The 22,489-nt window shown below is 43.1% G+C and overlaps 1 protein-coding gene across 1 annotated transcript in view; it reads right to left on the bottom strand.

Annotated features, from left to right (window-relative positions):
• Nucleotides 1-22,489, bottom strand: part of LOC126236824 (glutamate receptor ionotropic, kainate 2-like) — a 238,785-nt gene that overhangs the window by 16,467 nt on the left and 199,829 nt on the right. The window contains exon 16 of the mRNA XM_049946424.1: nt 799-1,061. Coding sequence (XP_049802381.1) covers nt 799-1,061 — 263 coding nt within the window. The remainder of the gene's footprint in view (nt 1-798; nt 1,062-22,489) is intronic.

Genomic DNA, 22,489 nt, shown 5'->3' with positions numbered 1-22,489 from the left:
TCAAAAGGACTGAGTGCATCCCGCGTACCAATAGCGCTCGCAAGACTGGACGGTCACCTATCCAAGAGCTAGCCAATGCCGCAGTGCATAATTTCGCTGATTTGAGGGGAACCCGTGTTACCACTGAGGGAGAGCTGTTACTTACCAGCAATAGCACCTGAAAAATTTTACCGAGTACACTCACTTCTCCAGGAAAGTAAGGGAAAACAGCCTTCTATGGGTAAAGGCGAGTCTGTCTTTCGACAGTGATCAGTCGTGCAGGGACACCAGAGAAATTCTGAAGAATATCCCAGCGCAGGGAGCGAAACGTAGACCTTTAAAGAAGTTTGAAGAGGAGCGTATGCGAGCTAATGAGTCAGAAGATTTTACCATTAAATGACTTACTGTTAGTTATCGAGTGCAGTCGGCCGGAGTGGCCAAGCAGTTCTAGGTGCTACAGTCTGGAACCGCGCGACCGCTACGGTCACAGGTTCGAATCCTGCCTCGGACACGGATGTGTGTGATGTTCTTATGTTAGATGTTAGATTTAAGTAGTTCTAAGTTCTAGGGGGCTGATGACCTCAGAAGTTAAGTCCCATAGTATTCGGAGCCATTTGAACCATTTTTTTTTTTTTTAATCGAGTGCATCTACCTCTAATGCGTAATCATGTATAGCTACAGTATTCAACACTTTAATCCTAGTCATATTTTTTTCTTCTAATTGGACTTTCAGTGATTGCTGGAATCACGCTGAGCTTTTCACTACAAAAATATTGTCAGGAGGTAGGTGAGTGCGCCAATCGGTGAAGAGTGGCTGACCTTCTCTTCGACGGCGATGGTGCGGCAGTTCCACAGCAGCTCGAGAACTGCGACGAAGAAGGCGGCCAGGGTGCCGAAGAAGAGCACGAGGAAGACGCCGCCCACGTTGAGGATGCCCAGCTCCGCGCTGTCGACCGTGTCCACGTCGGAGGGGCACTCCTTGCCCTCGGGCGCCTTCCACCAGCGCGTCTTGAGCGCGCTCAGGTTGCCGCGCTCCTGCAGCGTCAGCACGGCGCTGCTCACCGCCGTCCGGAACGGCGAGTCTGCGCCCACAAAGTACACGGCTTAGCTTACAGCAAAATGTCGACCTCAAGTTCGTAAGAGGCGGAGCTTATAAGGAAAGCGGGCGTCGCCTTACAGGACCTTACATGAAATGCATTCGCAGTTGCGAATATGGACAACCATCAGCTGTATAATTGAGCGACGACAATGAAAATTTGTACCGGATCGGGACTCGAACCCAGAGCGGTCACGTTACCATTAGGTATGTGTCACGGCCAGACCCAAACTTCCATATTTCGTCAACCTTGCATGTCCGAAGGAACACTGCTTTGTACTTCGAACAACACAGACACTACAATATGGAATTCTTCCGTGAAGCCTGAGATGATCAGGGGGAGACGGCAGTCTACATGCGGTTTGTAGGAAGCAGATCCTATTTTATTGGCATTTGACTCACACGTATGATCTGTCTTTTATTCTGTTATTTACATTCATTAGCACTATTTTCACGTTTTTATCAACTGACTTTCACATGTGCTCTGTCACTTACATATGGCACGTTTCCAGTTAGCTATATAGGGTGGTCCATTGATAGTGACCGGGCCAAATATCTCACGAAATAAGCGTCAAATGAAAAAACTACAAAGAACGAAACTTGTCCAGCTTGAAGGGGGAAACCAGATGGTGCTATGGTTGGCCGGCTACATGCCGCTGTCATAGGTCAAACGGATATCAACTGCGTTTTTTTAAAATAGGAACCCCCATTTTTTATTACATGTTCGTGTAGTACGTAAAGAAATATGAAAGTTTTAGTTGGACTACTTTTTTCGCTTTGTGACAGATGGCGCTGTAATAGTCACAAACGTAGAAGTACGTGGTAGCACGTAACATTCCGCCAGTGCGGACGATATTTGTTTCGTGATACATTACCCATGTTAAAATGGACCGTTTACCAATTGCGGGAAAGGTCGATATTGTGTTGATGTATGGCTATTGTGATCAAAATGCCCAAGTGACGTGTGGTATGTATACAGCACGGTATCCTGGACGACATCATCCAAGTGTCCGGAGTGTTCGTCGGATAGTTACGTTATTTAAGGAACAGCAAGTATTCAGCCACATGTGAAACATCAATCACGATGTGCAACAAATGATGATGCCCAAGTAGGTGTTTTAGCTGCTGTCGCGGCTAATCCGCAGATCAGTAGCAGACAAACTGCGCGAGAATCGGGAATCTCTAAAACGCCGGTGATGAGAATGCTACATCAACATCGATTGCACCCGTACCATATTTCTATGCACCAGGAATTGCATGGCGACCACTTTGAACGTCGTGTACCGTTCTGCCACTGGGAACAAGAGAAATTACGGGACAATGACAGATTTTTTTCACGCGTTCTATTTAGCGACGAAGCGTCATTCACCAACAGCGGTAACGTAAACCAGCATAATATGCACTATTGGGCAACGGAAAATCCACGATGGCTGCGACAAGTGGAACATCAGCGACCTTGGCGGGTTAATGTATGGTGCGGCATTATGGGAGGAACGATAAATGGCTCCCATTTTATCGATGGCAATCTATATGGTGCAATGTATGCTGATTTCCTACGTAATGTTCTACCGATGTTACTACAAGATGTTTAACTGCATGAGAGAATGGCGATGTACTTCCAACATGATGGATGTCCGGCACATAGCTCGCGTGCGGTTGAAGCGGTATTGAATAGCACATTTCATGACAGGTGGATTGGTCGTCGAAGCACCATACCATGGCCCGCACGTTCACCGGATCTGACGTCACCGGATTTCTTTCTGTGGGGAAGTTGAAAGATATTTGCTATCGTGATCGACCGGCAACGCCTGACAACATGCGTCAGCGCATTGTCAATGCATGTGCGAACATTACGGAAGGCGAACTACCCGCTGTTGAGAGGAATGTAGTTACATGTATTGCCAAATCCATTCAGGTTGACGGACATCATTTTGAGCAATTATTGCATTAATGTGATATTTACAGTTAATCACGCTGTAACAGCATGCATTCTCAGAAATGATAAGTTCACCAAGGTACATGTATCACATTGGAACAACCGAAATAAAATGTTCAAACGTACCTACGTTCTGCATTTTAATTTACAAAACCTATCTGTTACCAACTGTTCGTCTAAAATTGTGATCCATATGTTTGTGACTATTACACCGCAATCTACCACAAAGCGAAAAAGTGGTCCAACTAAAACATTCATATTTCTTTACGTAATACACGAATATGTAATAAAAATGGGGGTTCCTATTTTAAAAAACGCAGTTGATATCCGTTTGACCTATGGCAGCGCCATCTAGCGAGCCAACCATAACGCCATCTGGTTTCACCCTTGAAGCTAGAAAGTTTCGTTCTTTGTAGTTTTTTCGTTTGACGCTTATTTCGTGAGTATTTGGCCAGGTCACGATCAATGGACCACCCTGTATAAGGCAGATTCCTTTCTTGTACTTATAACTTATAGTTTCAAAATTAGCTGGAGGAAGGCACAAGCTTCTAGGATTTTATTCATAAATTAATACCAGTTACATAGGATGTGCTTCGTACAAACGGCATGTTAACCAGTGCAGGACGTAATACAGACCTCTGCCTTGTAATTTTAACTTTATGCCATTAGTATCTTTATATCTTAAAAACTGGTTTTTGAGATTTCTGGTGTACAATGCTTTCGACAAGTCTGCAAACTTGCTTGCTCGCGGTGACGTTTTCAACTCCTTACTGCTATTGTTTTGGTAATTACGAAAGCATGTTGTTTCATGATTACAGCTGTCGATGCTTTCCTATGCTTATTCACCGCATTTTATATTTTCAGTGATACGTTACTGATATACATTAAAGTTACCGCGTAAAGTCAAGCACCGGCACGCCAGTCGGGAACGACTGTGCAGAGAAGGCTGTGAGAAGTCAGCCAGTCGCACGCTGAGTGGACCTCCCTGTCACAGACTGCGCAGCCCCTCACGCCGGAGGCTCGAGTCCTCCCTCGGGCATGAGTGTATATGTTTTTCTTAGCATAAGTTAGTTTAAGTAGCGTGTAAGTCTAGGGAGCGATGATCTAAGCAGTTTGGTTCCTTAGGAATTGACACACATTTGAACATATTAAGTATTGTAATTTTCTTTTTGTAATAAAACTCATTAATACGACTGGTTTGATTCTTTGTCTTGCAATCCGAGTTTGCAGGCTACCTAGACACTACAATTAATGTCGTTTATACCACACTGTTATATGGCTTTGTCGAATGTTCACTTTTATATTTAGAACTGGCTCCCCCTTATTTTTGTTCCGGCGTTGTACTATATTTCTGTTTTCTACTTGATTGTACATAGTTTTCTTAGGCTGTGTTTCCTTCATGTATTACGGATCTGAAGATTGTTGCAGATAGCAACCGAAACTACAGTGAGGAGCCAAAGAAACTGGTACACCTGCCTAATATCGTGTAGGGCCCCCGCGAGCGCGCAGAAGTGCTGCAACACCACGTGGCATGGACTCGACTAAGGTCTGAAGCAGTACTGAATTGACACCATTAATCCTGCAGGGCTGTCCATAAAGAGTACGACGGGGTGGAGATCTCTTCTGAACAGCACGTTGCAAGTCATCCCTGATATGCTCAATAATGTTCATGTCTGGGGAGTTTGGTGGCCAGAAGAGTGTTCCTGGAGCCACTCTGTTGCGATTCTAGACGTGTTGGGTGTCGCATTGCCCTGTGGAATTGCCCAAGTCCATCGTAAAGCAAAATGGACATGAATGGATGCAAGTGGTCAGACAGGATGCTTACCTACGTGTTACCTGTCAGAGTCGTATCTAGACGTACCAGGGATCCCATTACACTCCAGGGATATGCACACATCCCACACCATTACAGAGCCTCGACCAGCTTGAACAGTCCCCTGCTGACATGGAGGTTCCATGGATTCGTGACGTTGTCTCCATACCCGTACACGTCCATCCGCTCGATACAATTTGAAGCGAGACTCGTCCGATCAGGCAACATGTTTCCATCATCAACAGTCCAATGTCGGTGTTGACGTGCCCGGATGAGGCGTAAAGCTTTGTGTCGTGCAGTCATCAAGGGCTCGAAAGCCCACATCGATTATGTTTCGTTGAATGGTTCGCAGGCTTACAGTTGATGATGGGCCAGCATTGAAATCTGCAGCTGGCAAGTGTGGCCGATCGGTTCTAGGCGCTACAGTCTGGAACCGCGCGACCGCTACGGTTGCAGGTTCAAATCCTGCCTCGGGCATGGATGTGTGTGATGTCCTTAGGTTAGTTGGGTTTAAGTAATTCTAAGTCTAGGGGACTGATGACCTCAGAAGTTAAGTCCCATAGTGCTCAGAGCCACTTGAACCATTTTTTGAAATCTGCAGCAATTTGCGGAAGGATTGCACTTCTGTCACACTGAACGATTCCCTTTAGTCGTCGTTGGTCCCGTTCTTGCAGGATCTTTATTCGTCCGTAGTGATGTCAGAGATTTGATAATTTTGCCGGATTCCTGATACACTCGTGAAGTGGTCGTACGGGAAAATCCTCACTTCATCGCTACCTCGGAGATGCTGTTTCCTATCGCTCGTGTGCCGTTTATAACACCACGTTTAAACTCACTTAAATCTTGATAACCTGCCACCGTAGCAGCAGTAACCGATCTAGCAAATGCACAGACACTTGGTGTCTTATATAGGCGTTGTCGACCGCAGCGCCGTATTCTGCATGTTTACAATATCTCTGTATTTGAATAGGCTTGCCTATACCAGCTTCTATTGCGCTTCATTGTAGTTATCGAACTTTAATTGTGATAGGAAAATTGCGGACTAAGCCTTAAAAATTTTACTTTTAAAAAGACTTATTTACTTTGCAAACGGTATTTTTCGGCTGACATGGGGCAAGCGACTTTCAATTGAAATGTGTCTCTTGTACAGAAATATACAGGGTGTTACAAAAAGGTACGGCCGAACTTACAGGAAACATTCCTCACACGCAAAGAAAGAAAATATGTTATGTGGACAAGTGTCCGGAAACGCTTACTTTCCATGTTAGAGCTCATTTTATTACTTCTCTTCAAATCACATTAATCATGGAATGGAAACACACAGCAACAGAACGTACCAGCGTGACTTCAAACACTTTGTTACAGGAAATGTTCAAAATGTCCTCCGTTAGCGGGGATACATGCATCCACCCTCCGTCGCATGGAATCCCTGATGCGCTGATGCAGCCCTGGAGAATGGCGTAATGTATCTCAGCCGTCTACAATACGAGCACGAAGAGTCTCTACATTTGGTCCCGGGGTTGCGTTGACAAGAGCTTTCAAATGCCCCCATAAATGAAAGTCAAGAGGGTTGAGGTCAGGAGAGCGTGGAGGCCATGGAATTGGTCCGCCTCTACCAATCCATCGGTCACCGAATCTGTTGTTGAGAAGCGTACGAACACTTCGACTGAAATGTGCAGGAGCTCCATCGTACATGAACCACATGTTGTGTCGTACTTGTAAAGGCACATGTTCTAGCAGCACAGGTAGAGTATCCCGTATGAAATCATGATAACGTGCTCCACTGAGAGTAGGTGCAAGAACATGGAGCCCAATCAAGACATCACCAACAATGCCTGCCCAAACGTTCACAGAAAATCTGTGTTGATGACGCGATTGCACAATTGCGTGCGGATTCTCGTCAGCCCACGCATGTTGACTGTGAAAATTATAATTTGATCACGTTGGAATGAAGCCTCATCCGTAAAGAGAACATTTGCACTGAAATGAGGATTGACACATTGTTGGATGAACCATTCGCAGAAGTGTACCCGTGGAGGCCAATCAGCTGCTGATAGTGCCTGCACACGCTATACATGGTACGGAAACAACTGGTTCTCCCGTAGCACTCTCCATACAGTGACGTGGTCAACGTTACCTTGTACAGCAGCAATTTCTCTGACGCTGACATTAGGGTTATCGTCAACTGCACGAAGAATTGCCTCGTCTATTGCAGGTGTCCTCGTCGTTCTAGGTCTTCCCCAGTCGCGAGTCATAGGCTGGAATGTTCCGTGCTCCCTAAGACGCCGATCAATTGCTCCGAACGTCTTCCTGTCGGGACACCTTCGTTCTGGAAATCTGTCTCGTTACAAACGTACCGCGCCACGGCTATTGCCCCGTGCTAATCCATACATCAAATGGGCATCTGCCAACTCCGCATTTGTAAACATTGCACTGACTGCAAAACCACGTTCGTGATGAACACTAACCTGTTGATGCTACGTACTGATGTGCTTGATGTACTGTAGAGCAATGAGTCGCATGTCAACACAAGCACCGAAGTCAACATTACCTTCCTTCAATTGGGCCAACTGGCGGTGAATCGAGGAAGTACAGTACATACTGACGAAACTAAAATGAGCTCTAACATGGAAATTAAGCTTTTCCGGACACATGTCCACATAACATCTTTTCTTTCTTTGTGTGTGAGGAATGTTTCCTGAAAGTTTGGCCGTACCTTTTTGTAACACCCTGAATATCGATGAATCAAAACATTATGACCACTTAATAGCTTTTTTGTCCCTTTTTGCAACGAAACACATCAGGGATCCGACAGTTTTTTGGTAGGTTTGTAGAGGCATGTGTAATTAGATGTCTACGCACAGGTCATGTAATTCGCGTAACTAAAGAGCCGCCGATTTGCGTAGGCGGTGATGGCTCCGGATAGCGGCCCCAATGGGTTCCATAGGATTTACATCAGGCGAATTATTTGCCGAGTCATCAACGTGAGTTCATTATAATGCACCTCAAATCACTTAGCACGTTTATGTTTCCGAGAAACGGGCAATGCTGAAAGATGACATTGCCGTCGGGGAAGACATCAAGCATGAACGGATGCGAGTGGTTCGCTGCTGTCAGTGTGTCTTCAGTTACCACCAGAGGTCCCATGCAAACGCAGGAGAATGTGTCCCACAGCATAATACGTCTTCCTCCATCCTGCGTCTGTGGCGCGCTGCAGATTTCGGGCCGCCGTTCACCTCGATGGCGGCGTTGTGAGGGGTCCACTTGTACGTGGAGCACGATTTTGTAATATATTTCGTGAGAAATGACATGAAATGGTTATCACATGTAGAAGAGAGTGTATCTTTGACACGATTGAACCAAAGATGCTGCCTGAGGGGCAGTATCGATTGTAAGTACGGGCGCGCGGACCGAAGAGTCAGTAGCCGTTGCACTCTGTTAAAGGTAGGCTGTAAGACTTAAAGCTAGTGGCTAGCTGTGAGGATTAAGCTGTTGGCCTATGGACGTAGCATAATATAGTTTTGTAAGGTGATGAAATTTTGTATATTTAGTTTTAAGTATGCAGCAACGCAATGTGGCTTTTGCTAATTTTACAGTACTGACCCTTGAATGTAGGAATGTATTTGCCATCAGATTTAATGTATAGGTTGATTAGGTATACCCGATTTGTAATATTTTGTGTGTTTTGTAATCCTGATACAGACAAGTTAAATTTTGGAATCTATTTTGTTAAACGATGTTAGATTTTTTGTCATGTAACAATCCAAGTGTCTTTAATTACGCCAGTAGGTGAGAATTGTAGAACAATTAAGAAGTTAACTGATTTTGAAGTTAATGTAAAATGTTTCATATTTAATTTTGTGAAGGAGGAACTTTATTTTGAATACAATTTTCGAACTGAAGCATTCGGTATTAGCATATCCCGTTATCAGTACGTCATCCTCTTCCACATCGTGTTTATTTAAATACAATGAATATTTTTTAAAAGAAATGATTTTTCATTCAGAGTCAGAAAAATACACTCCTGGAAATTGAAATAAGAACACCGTGAATTCATTGTCCCAGGAAGGGGAAACTTTATTGACACATTCCTGGGGTCAGATACATCACATGATCACACTGACAGAACCACAGGCACATAGACACAGGCAACAGAGCATGCACAATGTCGGCACTAGTACAGTGTATATCCATATTTCGCAGCAATGCAGGCTGCTATTCTCCCATGGAGACGATCGTAGAGATGCTGGATGTAGTCCTGTGGAACGGCTTGCCATGCCATTTCCACCTGGCGCCTCAGTTGGACCAGCGTTCGTGCTGGACGTGCAGACCGCGTGAGACGACGCTTCATCCAGTCCCAAACATGCTCAATGGGGGACCGATCCGGAGATCTTGCTGGCCAGGATAGTTGACTTACACCTTCTAGAGCACGTTGGGTGGCACGGGATACATGCGGACGTGCATTGTCCTGTTGGAACAGCAAGTTCCCTTGCCGGTCTAGGAATGGTAGAACGATGGGTTCGATGACGGTTTGGATGTACCGTGCACTATTCAGTGTCCCCTCGACGATCACCAGTGGTGTACGGCCAGTGTAGGAGATCGCTCCCCACACCATGATGCCGGGTGTTGGCCCTGTGTGCCTCGGTCGTATGCAGTCCTGATTGTGGCGCTCACCTGCACGGCGCCAAACACGCATACGACCATCATTGGCACCAAGGCAGAAGCGACTCTCATCGCTGAAGACGACACGTCTCCATTCGTCCCTCCATTCACGCCTGTCGCGACACCACTGGAGGCGGGCTGCACGATGTTGGGGCGTGAGCGGAAGACGGCCTAACGGTGTGCGGGACCGTAGCCCAGCTTCATGGAGACGGTTGCGAATGGTCCTCGCCGATACCCCAGGAGCAACAGTGTCCCTAATTTGCTGGGAAGTGGCGATGCGGTCCCCTACGGCACTGCGTAGGATCCTACGGTCTTGGCGTGCATCCGTGCGTCGCTGCGGTCCGGTCCCAGGTCGACGGGCACGTGCACCTTCCGCCGACCACTGGCGATAACATCGATGTACTGTGGAGACCTCACGCCCCACGTGTTGAGCAATTCGGCGGTACGTCCACCCGGCCTCCCGCATGCCCACTATACGCCCTCGCTCAAAGTCCGTCAACTGCACATACGGTTCACGTCCACGCTGTCGCGGCATGCTACCAGTGTTAAAGACTGCGATGGAGCTCCGTATGCCACGGCAAACTGGCTGACACTGACGGCGGCGGTGCACAAATGCTGCGCAGCTAGCGCCATTCGACGGCCAACACCGCGGTTCCTGGTGTGTCCGCTGTGCCGTGCGTGTGATCATTGCTTGTACAGCCCTCTCGCAGTGTCCGGAGCAAGTATGGTGGGTCTGACACACCGGTGTGAATGTGTTCTTTTTTCCATTTCCAGGAGTGTATTAATGTGGCAGAATGAGAAAAGTATTAATGTTTGTAACAGCTTTAATGCGGGCAGCATTTGCAAGGTTATTCATTTATCAACTAATCTACGGACATTATTTGTATGAAGCTATTTTACGGCCGTCATTACACTTCGCTGAGCCAAGATTGAATATTTTGTATGCCTGTTGTGAAGAGAATATCAAGATTACATCCGTTGCGACTCAAGAGCTAAGGAAAATTTATTTCAATGTTTATTTGCATAGGGAATTTTATAAGTTTACTGCACAGGGCCATAGAATTCGGTGCTAATGAGACTGAGTAAATTTCAGAGGCATTGATTTCATTATAGGCATTGCATACTCGTTTTCCAGATCAATTTGTTTAATTTTTCTTTGCATTAGAGTAAAGATTAAGCACACCATATGCTCAACAACACATTACACAGTAAATTTCCGTAAGAGAAATATCACGCATTGCATATCCATTGTTGTTGTTGTCGTGGTCTTCAGTCCTGAGACTGGTTTGACGCAGCTCTTCATGCTAATCTAACCTGTGCAAGCTCTTTCATCTCCCAGTACCTACTGCAACCTACATCCTTCTGAATCTGCTTAGTGTATTGATCTCTTGCTCTCCCTCTACGATTTTTACTCTCCACGCTGCCCTCCATTGCTAAATTTGTGATCCCTTGATGCATCAGGACATGTCCTACCAACCGATCCCTTCTTCTAGTCAAGTTGTGCCATAATCGTCTCTTCTCCCCAATCCCATTCAATACCTCCTCATTAGTTACGTGATCTACCCACCTAATCTTCAACATTCTTCTGTAGCACCACATTTCGAAAGCTATTCTCTTCTTGTCCAGACTATTTGTTGTCCATGTTTCACTTCCATACATGGCTACACTCCATACAAATACTTTCAGAAACGACTTCCTGTCACTTAAATCTATAATCGATGTTAACAAATTTCTCTTCTTCAGAAACGCTTTCCTTGCCATTGCCAGTCTACATTTTATATCCTCTCTACTTCGACCATCATCTGTTATTTTGCCCCCCCCCCCCCCAAATAGCAAAACTCCTTTACTTGAAACCAGGTAAACAGCTGATCACCCGCAAAGGTTCAGACCAATTCCTCTTTTGAGCTGTACTAATAAACTCTTGGAGAGGCTCATCTATAACAGAATTAGCGGCTTCATTCTGGAACATATTCCAGCTGAGCAAGCGGGTTTCCGGCCACAGAGAAGTTGCTGCGACCTGGTACTTTGCCCTAACAGCTATCATAGAGGCTGGTTTCCAAGAAAACGTGAAGACATCTGTCGCGTTCGTAGACCTAACTGCGGCATATAACAGTCTGGAGAGAAGCGATGGTATACAAATTACTAAAAACAATTGGATGCCAAAAAACTGTAACTTTAATCAATACCATGATAAACAATAGATATTCCCGTGTTTACTTGGAAGAAAATGTGAGCAAGGAGAACAAATTAAGTAATGGACTACCATAGGGCTCCATCTTAGCCTCCCTATTATTCAACGTATATATCTCCGACCTTCCCAAATACCAGGTCTACAAACTTCTGCTACGCGGAGGATATCGCTCTTGCCTGTAAAACCAAGGACCTAGGACGAGCGGAGACAATTCATACAGAATATCTAGTCGTCATGAGCGCCTATTTTAGCAAGTGGCGACTTAAACCCAGTACAAGTAAAACTGAAGCATTTACATTCCATCTGAGAAACAAACAAGCTTATGCGGAGCTCAGAGTGAAACTTAACGGAAACACTGTTTGCCATAACAAGCACCCCAAGTACCTTGGTGTCACCCTTGACCCTACCCTTTCATATAGAAAACATCTTGAAAATACTGCTGCCAAGATAAAAACTAGTAACAATATTATTCAAAAATTGTGTGGAATGATGTGGGGAGCTTCAGCAGATACCTTTCGCACATCATCCATTGCGCTGCTCTTCTCAGCAGCTGAGTATTGTGTCCCGGTGTGGCTAAGCAGCTGCCACACTAACTTGATCGACGTCCAGTTGAACCACATTATGCGGTTAATAACAGGGGCAATCCGACCAACACCGATTTATTGGCTTCCTCTGCTCACTAACATCCATCCCCCCGCAATCCGCAGGAGGGACGCCTTGCTTAGGGCATACCGCAAGATAAAGGTGAGCCAAGAATTTCCCATACGGGAAGACATACGAAGTTTAAGACGAAATAGACTCCGTTCAAGAAGCCCACCATTACGGCAAGCAGAAGAGGTAGATGCCAGTAATTCTGGTGTGAGAGACCTGTTATATATAGTATTACTAATGTTATATACCTGTAATTTTAACTGCATGTGAGCCATAAGAATAAATACACTACTGACCATTAAAATTGCTACACCACGAAGATGACGTGCTAAAGACGCAAAAATTTAACCGACAGGAAAAAGATGCTGTGATATGCAAATGATTAGCTTTTCAGAGCATTCACACAAGGTTGGCGCCGTTGGCGACACCTAGAACATGCTGACATGAGGAAAGTTTCCAACCGACTTCTCATACACAAACAGCAGTTGACCGGCGTTTCCTGGTGAAACGTTGTTATGATGCCTCATGTAAGGAGGAGAAATGCGTATCATCACGTTTCCGACTTTGATAAAGGTCGGATTGTAGCCTACCGCGATTACGGTTTATCGTATCGCGACATTGCTGCTCGATTTGGTCGAGATCCAATGACTATTAGCAGAATATGGAATCGGTGGGTTCAGGAGGGTAATACGGAACGCCGTGCTGGATCCCAACGGCCTCGTATCACTAGCAGTCGAGATGACAGGCATCTTATCCGCATGGCTGTAACGAATCGTGCAGCCACGTCTAGATCCCTGAGTCAACAGATGGGGACGTTTGCAAGACAACAACATCTGCACGAACAGTTCGACGACGTTTGCAGCAGCATGGACTATCAGCTCGGAGACTATGACTGCGGCTACCCTTGACGCTGCATCACAGACAGAAGCGCCTGCGATGGTGTACTCAACAACGAACCTGGGTGCACGAACGGCAAAACGTCATTTTTTCGAATGAATCCAGGTTCTGTTCACAGCATCATGATGGTCGTATCCGTGTTTGGCGACATCGCGGTGAACGCTCATTGGAAGCGTGTATTCGTCATCCCCGTACTGGCGTATCACCCGGCGTGATGGTATGAGGTGCTATTGGTTACACATCTCGGTCACCTCTTGTTCGCATTGACGGCACTTTGAGCAGTGGACGTAACATTTCAGATGTGTTACGACCCGTGGCTGTACCCTTAATTCGATCCCTGCGAAACCCTACATTTCAGCAAGATAACGCACGACCGCATGTTGTAGGCCCAGTACGGGCCTTTTCTGGATACAGAAAATGTTCGACTGCTGCCCTGGCCAGCACATTCTCCAGATCTCTCACTAATTGAAAACGTCTGGTCAATGGTGGCCGAGCAACTGGCTCGTCACAATACGGCAGTCACTACTATCGATGAACTGTGGTATCGTGTTGAAGCTGCATGGGCAGCTGTACCTGTAAACGCCATACAAGCTCTATTTTTTGACTCAATGGCCAGGCGTATCAAGGCCGTTATTACGGCCAGAGGTGGTTGTTCTGGGTACTGATTTCTCAGGATCTCTGCACCCAAATTGCGTGAAAATGTAATCACATGTCAGTTCTGGTATAATATATTTGTCCAATGAATACCCGTTTATCATCTGCATTTCTTCTTGGTGTAGCAATTTTAATGACCAGTATAGTGTAAAATAAACAAGTAAACATATCTCGCGTCGTGCAGGACTTGTATTGTGGGCACAAGGATGAAACGTTGCATCTCCCCTGGCCACCGTCGTCAGCAGATCTCAATATTATTGAAGCTTTGTGGCATGCTTTGGAGAAAAGTTGCGTGATCGCTATCCAATTCCATCATTGTTACCTGAAATTTCCATTTCTTTTGCAGAGTGAATCGTGCAAGATACCCTTAAAATAACACAGGAAATATTCATCTATTATAAGCTGTTTGGAACTCCAGCGGTTCTCATACATCGTATTAGACATGGTAATGTGCTGTGGTTTTGCTGTTTCCACATGTCTGTCCACCTCCTGTACGCGCAAATAACCTCAGTTTTGAATGGTGGTCAGTTGTTCAGAACATTACGGTGACAAAAAGCCTGGAATTGCATCAATGTAAATTAGGATACGCCCCGTCCTCGGTGGCAAAATTTCTCTAGACGGTGCAGCTGGTATCAGAGTTGATAGTGGACGGCACCTCGTAAGGTAAGCTCGCCTCCGCCACCAGCAGCCACCTTGATCCCTGAAATGTCTCAGCAAGCTCGACGTGGACCCTCTCCCGTAGATGGTTAGCCTGGGATCGTGTTGACAAACGCTGCGCAGGGGCGATCTGTTTTAAGCGAGCAAACACGGAAAGGGGTGGTGTCTGCGTTCAGTGCCAGCACTGATGCAAGGCCAGTAAAAGTGCTGCTGAGCCGCAACATATTGCAAAGCTTGAAGAAGCTCGAGGATGCGGGGCTTGAATGGTGGTGGAGTGAGGACCCAGTATTCAGAATCCTTCGTGGCCAAGGTTAAGACACCTTCGTTTCGTTGAGTGAGTAATGAAACGCGAAATAATTACGAAAAACTGAATCGGTCTGTCGGGAAACATGCTCTGGAGCCCCTTTCTGTGCTGCAAACAAAACTTTCTTCAGGACTGGGTCGCGTGACGACGACATGAATACCTCATGCGCAGTTAGAGGGAATTCGTCTAGGGTTTGTTGGAGATGTTAGTCCAGGGCGAGAGTGTTTTCCGGCAATCGAATTTCGCGTTGGGGTCAAGAGGAAGGTGGGTCGGGCGTCGGAACTAAAGTTTTGGTTTGCAGGGCACATCGATTTTCTTCATCCCTTAAATGATTGCTAAAACCACCGTCTCAATTCGAGAAAAATTAACCTGCAGAAGCAACCTTGAAAGTTTGAAAAATTTTAAGCACTTCACCAAGACTAGGGTCACATTCGGCGAAAGCTTTTGCTGAGACCTTCCCGCCATTGGCTGGTTGCATGATTTTGGGGAGGGGATCAAACAGCGAAGTCATGGGCCCATCGGATTAGGGAAGGATGTGGAAGTAAATCGGCCGTGCCCTTTCAAAAGAACCATCCCGGTATTGGCTTGAAGCTATTTAGGGAAGTCACGGAAAACCTAAATCAGGATGGCAGGACGTGGGTTTGAACCGTGGTCTTCCCGAATGCGAGTCCAGTGGCTAACCATTGCTCCACCGCGCTCTGTCCCGCCATTGGCTGGCCAAGTTGTTTATAACACTGATTAAACTGTAGCATAACTGCGACAAGGTGTGCCTACTGACCGTAGTATACGGTTAACAGAGCACAGAAATCATCGAAAGACAAATCAATAGATCCTGAGAGTGCCTGCAATTTCTGCACCACTTCCTATAAACGACTACTAGAAGACAAAAGAAATGCGGTTTGCTGCATATCGGAAATGCCACTAGTCGAACAGTATAGTTCAATACGGCTTGACGAAGGCAACGGACAGCCGTGGGGGTGTAGCCACCGCGACTGGCTAACGTTGTTGTTGCTGCTGAGACACCAGCCGAATGTTGTTGGTGGTACTGTTCTTCTTGAGCTGCAAACTGTTGTTCCTTGAATTCCTGTTGTTGCAGTGACTGTTGCTGCCAAATTCCCAGAAACTTGAGATCCTTGACCCTGGAACTGGGTGCTGACGTGTTACCGAAAACGCGATAACGGAAAACCTTGTTGCTACTTTTATTTCCACTCTCGATACGGAGACGTACTTCGCGAACAAAGCCAAATTTGTCGTTAGCTGAATACTGAACAAATGGCAGTAATGATAAACAGAGAGCCAATGCCTACAGCAGGGCCCGTATCAGGGAAGCAGTGAAGTGACAGGTGGTCTGTGTCTGTCCCAGTAGCTGTGAGAGGCTGGGCACATATGACCTGCCGCTCGCACCTGCGGTGGCGCTCGTGAATCGTGAAACGATGAGCCTCTGAGCGACTATCGAATCCAGTTGCTGCCAGGGGTATAATATTGAGGATAAGTCCACACGGCTTGCATTGCTCAAACGGCAAGAGATGAACATCACTTTAGTCCAAAGCCAACCCTTATTCTGCATCACCACAGAGACTAAGCAGCCTTAGACGGTTTGAGACGACTGTGCTAGTATTACCTCCAGAATGCGCCTCAAACTAAAACAAGTTCCCACTTTGAGGGTCTCATGCACGTTTTATAGCCACTCTGGCAATTTGTGTTTCACATGTGTTGTTCGTTATTCTATCTGTTACTCTGTTCGTCCATGAAGTAAAAAGTAAAGAAATTACAATCCATGATCGAATGATAAATATTTGTAAAACTAATTGGAAATATTACAAGGAGGCAAGGGCTGCAAGGTCGTTTCACGTGGAGAGTAACAAAGTACTATCAATTGTCAGCGCAGGTGTGTGGTTTCTATGTGGAATGGAGAGTGAAAAAAATGAAAAACGTGGAAGTAATACAGTAACAGCTGGTTACAGCTCTAACGCTAATAGATTAAATTAACCCTCTGGCTGAAAATAAGGGATGTCTAGGACAACTATTAAATGAAATGAAGAAGAGCCTACTTTTCTGCTAAAAAATAATCAAAACTAATATAAAATTCTGAGCAGTTTCAGGAACAATGATAGCAGTCAGCTGATTTTTATGGTAGATATTATTGACGACTAGGAATTCTGGTAACAAGAAACAAAATTAGACAAGACAAGCGAAACAGAGAAGAAGACGAAGAAGAAACAGAGGGCTACAGGGAAAAGATACAGTCTTAGACAAATGAAATATACTTGGCATATGATTGAGGATGAACTTTCTATAACTTTATGTGTGAAGGCTAGCACCATGTGGAAGCAAACCAAAGAGCAAAAAATCGATAAGAACAGGATGGTAAAAACGAACATCTTTGTAACGCTCCCCCTCTCCGTTTCACGGCAATTTCACTCGTAGCCACGGCCAGAATTCATGCACTTTTAGCTACGTGCGGCGCGCGACACAAATTATGCGAAAATTACGCGGTACAGATTTACTCGAATACCTTTATTGGAGGAACCGAATTAATCCTCTGCACTGCTACACATGTACGATCAGTATAAATAAGGGTCGTCCATAAGACACATTTAAAACAGCCATTCGTTTGATTAGTAAATTCTCTGTAGCTATCCAACTACTTTCAGCAAACTTCCCAGATTCGACCACTTCATTGGAAAAAGTAAACTCCAGACAGTCAGGACACCATTTCTATAAATAAAACAGGATAGTACTGTAAAGTAAAAAAAGATGAACAGTACACACAAAAACACTCCACTACTAGTTTCCAATGGAACAAACAAAATTTGCTGTCTGCAATTGTCTTGCAGAGTACATATATAAATGAAGATAGAGAAAGGGAGAAAAATGTGCTCAAACCAAAGGAAGACTCTTAACTTACTAAGTAAATAAATACAATACCAAATGGTGGTTACTAAAAACATAACCCAGTCACTACGTTGGAGGATTCACTAACAAAAATTACAAGTCTGAGAAGTACGCTGTTATAGGTAAAGGACTTTTCTTGTGTATATGATCCGACTATCATCATGTCTCTTGCATCACTCCCTAGTCCGTTTGCAACGCTATCACAATCTGTCTACAGTAGTGATATACTATTCAGATTTCCTTACACTTGTTTCTTGGGTTATAGTTCACTTTAAATCTTTTTTGTGCACGTTGCGTAGATGCTGACTACTCACATAAGTGCATATTTTGTTTCTATCTTAGACTATAATAATAATAACAGAATGGATGTGAATCTTGCCATAAAAGTACCATGGAGAGACAATATATAGTGGGGCTACCATGTAAAGCATTCGTCAGTAGGACAAACATGATGTAAAAGGTAGAGGAGACTGTTGTAGTTTGAAACACTTTTTATCTAGCCAGATCTGTGATGGAAGTTTAATATATTTTTTTTATTGTGTTTTGAAATGATGGCACTGAACTTTATCTGTGCTGCAGTCATTTTCTGAATTTCAAAAACCACTGTAGAAAACTGAGGTTCTTCCAAATGTGAGAAACTGTTCCAAGGTAGATCATGACATATACATATGAACAAATATTCTACTCAAATTTAAGTGTGGCAGTCGAGAAAATCTTGTCATTACTACATTTAACAGTTTATGTGTTGCATTATTATTCTACTACAACCAATAATTAATCAGTAAAAGAAATCAAATTAAGAAGAAGTATTACTCAAGTTCAATTACAAGTTAAAAACATTTTGAAGTATCAACTAACACAAATTTCGAGACGAGAAAATTCTCAAGAGATACTAGCAGATCAGAAATTCACCTTTGGAATAGGAATTGGCACATACAAGCTATTTCAATCTGTTTTTAAAACTTTCATGCCTGCCAGTACCTTTAATTTACAAGAAATGTGGCCAAATATCTTATGGTCGCATATTGTACTCATTTCTGTGCTGGAATAAGAATAAGATGTGAATAGCAGAGTCTATTTTTGTTCCTAACATTATATTTATGAATACTGCTATTGCTTTCAGAAGTGTCTGTTTCTTCACAACAACTCTCATAAGAGAGTAAATGTGTTGTGAGACTGTTGTTAGTATGTCATATTTTTGAAAAAAGTTTCTACATGAAGTTTGAGGACATGCAACAGATATTATTCGTACAGTTCGTTCCTGTGCAGTAAATACTTTGTTTCTATGTGTGGAGCTAGCCCACAAAATTATTCTAGACAATATCACTGAAAAGAAGTATTCAAAGTCGGCAAATTTTCAGATGATTTCAATACAAAATGTAGCTGATATCAAACATTTTGAGATTATCAATAACCTGTGATTTCGAATTCAAGTTATGATCAACATGCACATTCAGGGTTTTGAACACACAGTTTTACATATTTCCTTTTCTTCATGGTGTACTGCTAATGCTGAAGATATATCTTGTCTTATACAGAACTGAATGAACTGTGTTTTTATTAAGTCGCAGATCATTTACTGAGAATCAATCAACTATACTTTTGAACGTTTCATTTACTGCTCGTTCTGCTGTAGTAGCTCTGTTGGGCTTGATTGTGATGCTAAATGCCAGTAAATGGCACAATTTATTCTTTATCAGTGTAAGATCGAAGGTTGTACTTACATAGATAGAACAACAAAAAAATGGCTCTGAGCACTATGGGACTCAACTGCTGTGGTCATAAGTCCCCGCTAGAACAACAGTGGTGCCAAAATTGAACCCAGTGGAAGACCAGTAGCAATTTGTTGGTTGGTTGGTTTTTGGGGAAGGAGACCAGACAGCGTGGTCATCGGTCTCATCGGATTAGGGAAGGATGGGGAAGGAAGTCGGCCGTGCCCTTTCAGAGGAACCATCCTGGCATTTGCCTGGAGTGATTTAGGGAAATCACGGAAAACCTAAATCAGGATGGCCGGACGCGGGATTGAACCGTCGTCCTCCCGAATAGCAATTTGTCTCCATTCAGAAAAAGGTTCGTCATGAGAGCCACATGAGCTGCCTAGAATGACCCTTTGCTTCCTATCAGCCAAATATGAACAGCTTCTGTATGTACCTTAAAGTCATAAGCTTTAAGTTTCTCTCAAAGAATGTTGTGAACTTCATAGTCACAAGTCTTAAATGGATCACAAATAACCTCAGTAAGTGAAGCCTCCTCATTCAGAGATTGTAATACATGGCCAGTTAAATAGCAGATGCAAGTTCAGTGGAGTGGTGCTAGTGGAATCCAATTTGGGATTGACTATTAATATATTATTTACAGATATCCTCGATCATTGGTTTATATCAAATGAAAGAACAAGTTTATCTTCATCAGTCACTATGTATTTCCAAAACGCTGTTCGAATGTTTACTTTTTTCATCATTTGGATTTAAATATATTAATATGAGATTATATACCATGTTATGACTATCACATACCTCTGACACGATCTAGTAAGAAAAAATAAAACACTACTTAGGAACATGGCTCTGCAAAGGTCTTTGACTGGAGATTGAACGTAAATGTAAATGTAAAAGTAAAATATCTAAACCACAATATCTCTAGCAGTCACAGCTTCCTTTCTGTGTTGTGGTACATCATATATGAACCATCACACAATAGGAGAACAAAGATAGCATGTAGAAATAAACAAATGTAAAGAACATATGAAAAACACAGTAACACCATCTCACAATGCAAAGAACATATAGCAAAACAAAACCACTATAATCAAAAGTCTTAAAATATTGTGGAGATCTTTGAAGTGTGTACACCCACCATTTCAAATAAGTTAGCCATTCACACCTTCCGAAGATACTTTCTATATAAGCAATGGAGTAGCATGACTCACAGAATCTGATAGACTCAACAACACACCAACAGTTTGTACCCCATGTCATCTTGAGTGAAAATCTCTCTTCATACTATAAAGAGTGTACCTATCTCCACATATCTTTTAAATCATATTCAGTGTACTATTGCATATTTTTCTTATTACATGTAACAGATGTAATCTGAACAATGGACTGCTGTGGAAAAATTAATACTTTGTTCTCCTCCTGTTACTCCTTTCACTGTATCTTTGAATAACCCCCTCCCCTCCCCACACACACACGTGTCCATGCTCGCCTTCATATTTGCTAATGTAATGGGACACCCATTTCTAACATTACCATTTTTATAGGAACAACAGATACAATTTATACTATCGATTCTTGTATAGGTGAACGTTAACTAAAAGGATACAACATATTAAATTTCAGCCTAAAAGGTATAAAAAGAAATTAATTTGGTAGTACTATTTTCATGCAGTTAAAATTACTCTTCCATTAAAAATATATTAAATTACGAAATTTCTGGTATACATAAAATTCCTATTATTAATTCTACAATTTTTTGTTGATAATTATAACATTTAATTCTGGACTCATTTACAAAAAAATGATATATTTAGCGAAGATTCTTCTTTTGTCAAGAAAGTTTGTAAACTCTTTTGCTTTGTAAACTCTTTGGAATATTCTGAGTACTGCAGAACGTAGGGGCTAGCCGGCATGCCTCTGATGGAAATGCATGTGTTTTTTTTAATTTGTCCTGAAAAATGCAATTGATGGTTGTATGAATATGGAGATTGTGAAGTCAATGTGATATAGAAGAATGGGATGAAATAAAAGAAAATCCTAGCAACAGATAGTTCTTCATCAGTTATTTAGTCATCAGGAATCCACAATGTTAAATCAAAATTTCAGCCACAATAATGTACCCCTAGATGCAAGAAGTGGAGCCAACAACAACAAGTGAAAATGAAGATAAGTAAATAGTTCGTCTTTTGTATGTGTTACACCTCTCTAAGCTTTTAAAACTAACGTGGATACTAAGAAAAATTTAATAGTGGTGTGTGGGAAGGTAAGATTTCACCACGAATTAGTTTACTTATTTGCATGTTTCCTCGATATTTTTTAAATGAACAGTGGACAATCCCAACTCATAAAACCCAATAGATCCACCCATAAATCACCAGTTTGTACCCTGTGTCCATCTAAGAGTAAATATATCTGTTTCTGTTATTAACAGTATATCTATCTGCACATTTTCGGTTTCTTATAATGTGTTACTTCAACAATAACGTTAACTGAAATAATCTTAGGCTTAAAAGACGGTTTTATAACATTTTATTCCATGGTCGATTTAGTGACTTCACATCTCATCATCAGATCTACCTGTGGTCATGGTAAAACTATTTCCCAAAATTACTTAACTTTTATAGTCACGACATATAGTATTTCTCATAAAGTATACATTATAGGTATTCAGTCTTAGGGTTAGGTTAGAGTTCTTGTACTTAAGTTTTTATGTAGAAGGCTTATAATTAGTAATAGTAAAAACCAACTATTATAAATTGTTGTTAATCAGTTTTCAATTGAATTGAACCTAGTTAAAGTGGGAGTGTATACCCACTCTCCATGAGTGAAAACATTTTGGCATTGATACCAAACTTTATACTGAATATGACTGAACATTACTTTGACACTCAAAACGTGAGATTACGTTATTATCCACCAGTGGGAACATCATATCATAAAGAAGAGTTGATACATCACTATATTTATCTATGTTGATTCATAGTGTCATCATTCAGAGTCAAAATAAAAATATTAATACAAGGACATTTTTTACCT

The sequence above is a fragment of the Schistocerca nitens genome, chromosome 2, assembly GCF_023898315.1.
Source record: "Schistocerca nitens isolate TAMUIC-IGC-003100 chromosome 2, iqSchNite1.1, whole genome shotgun sequence".
In the NCBI taxonomy this organism is placed as follows: Eukaryota; Metazoa; Arthropoda; class Insecta; order Orthoptera; family Acrididae; genus Schistocerca; species Schistocerca nitens.
Note: the sequence above shows the minus strand (reverse complement) of the source record. Positions and strands in the feature narration are given on the sequence as shown.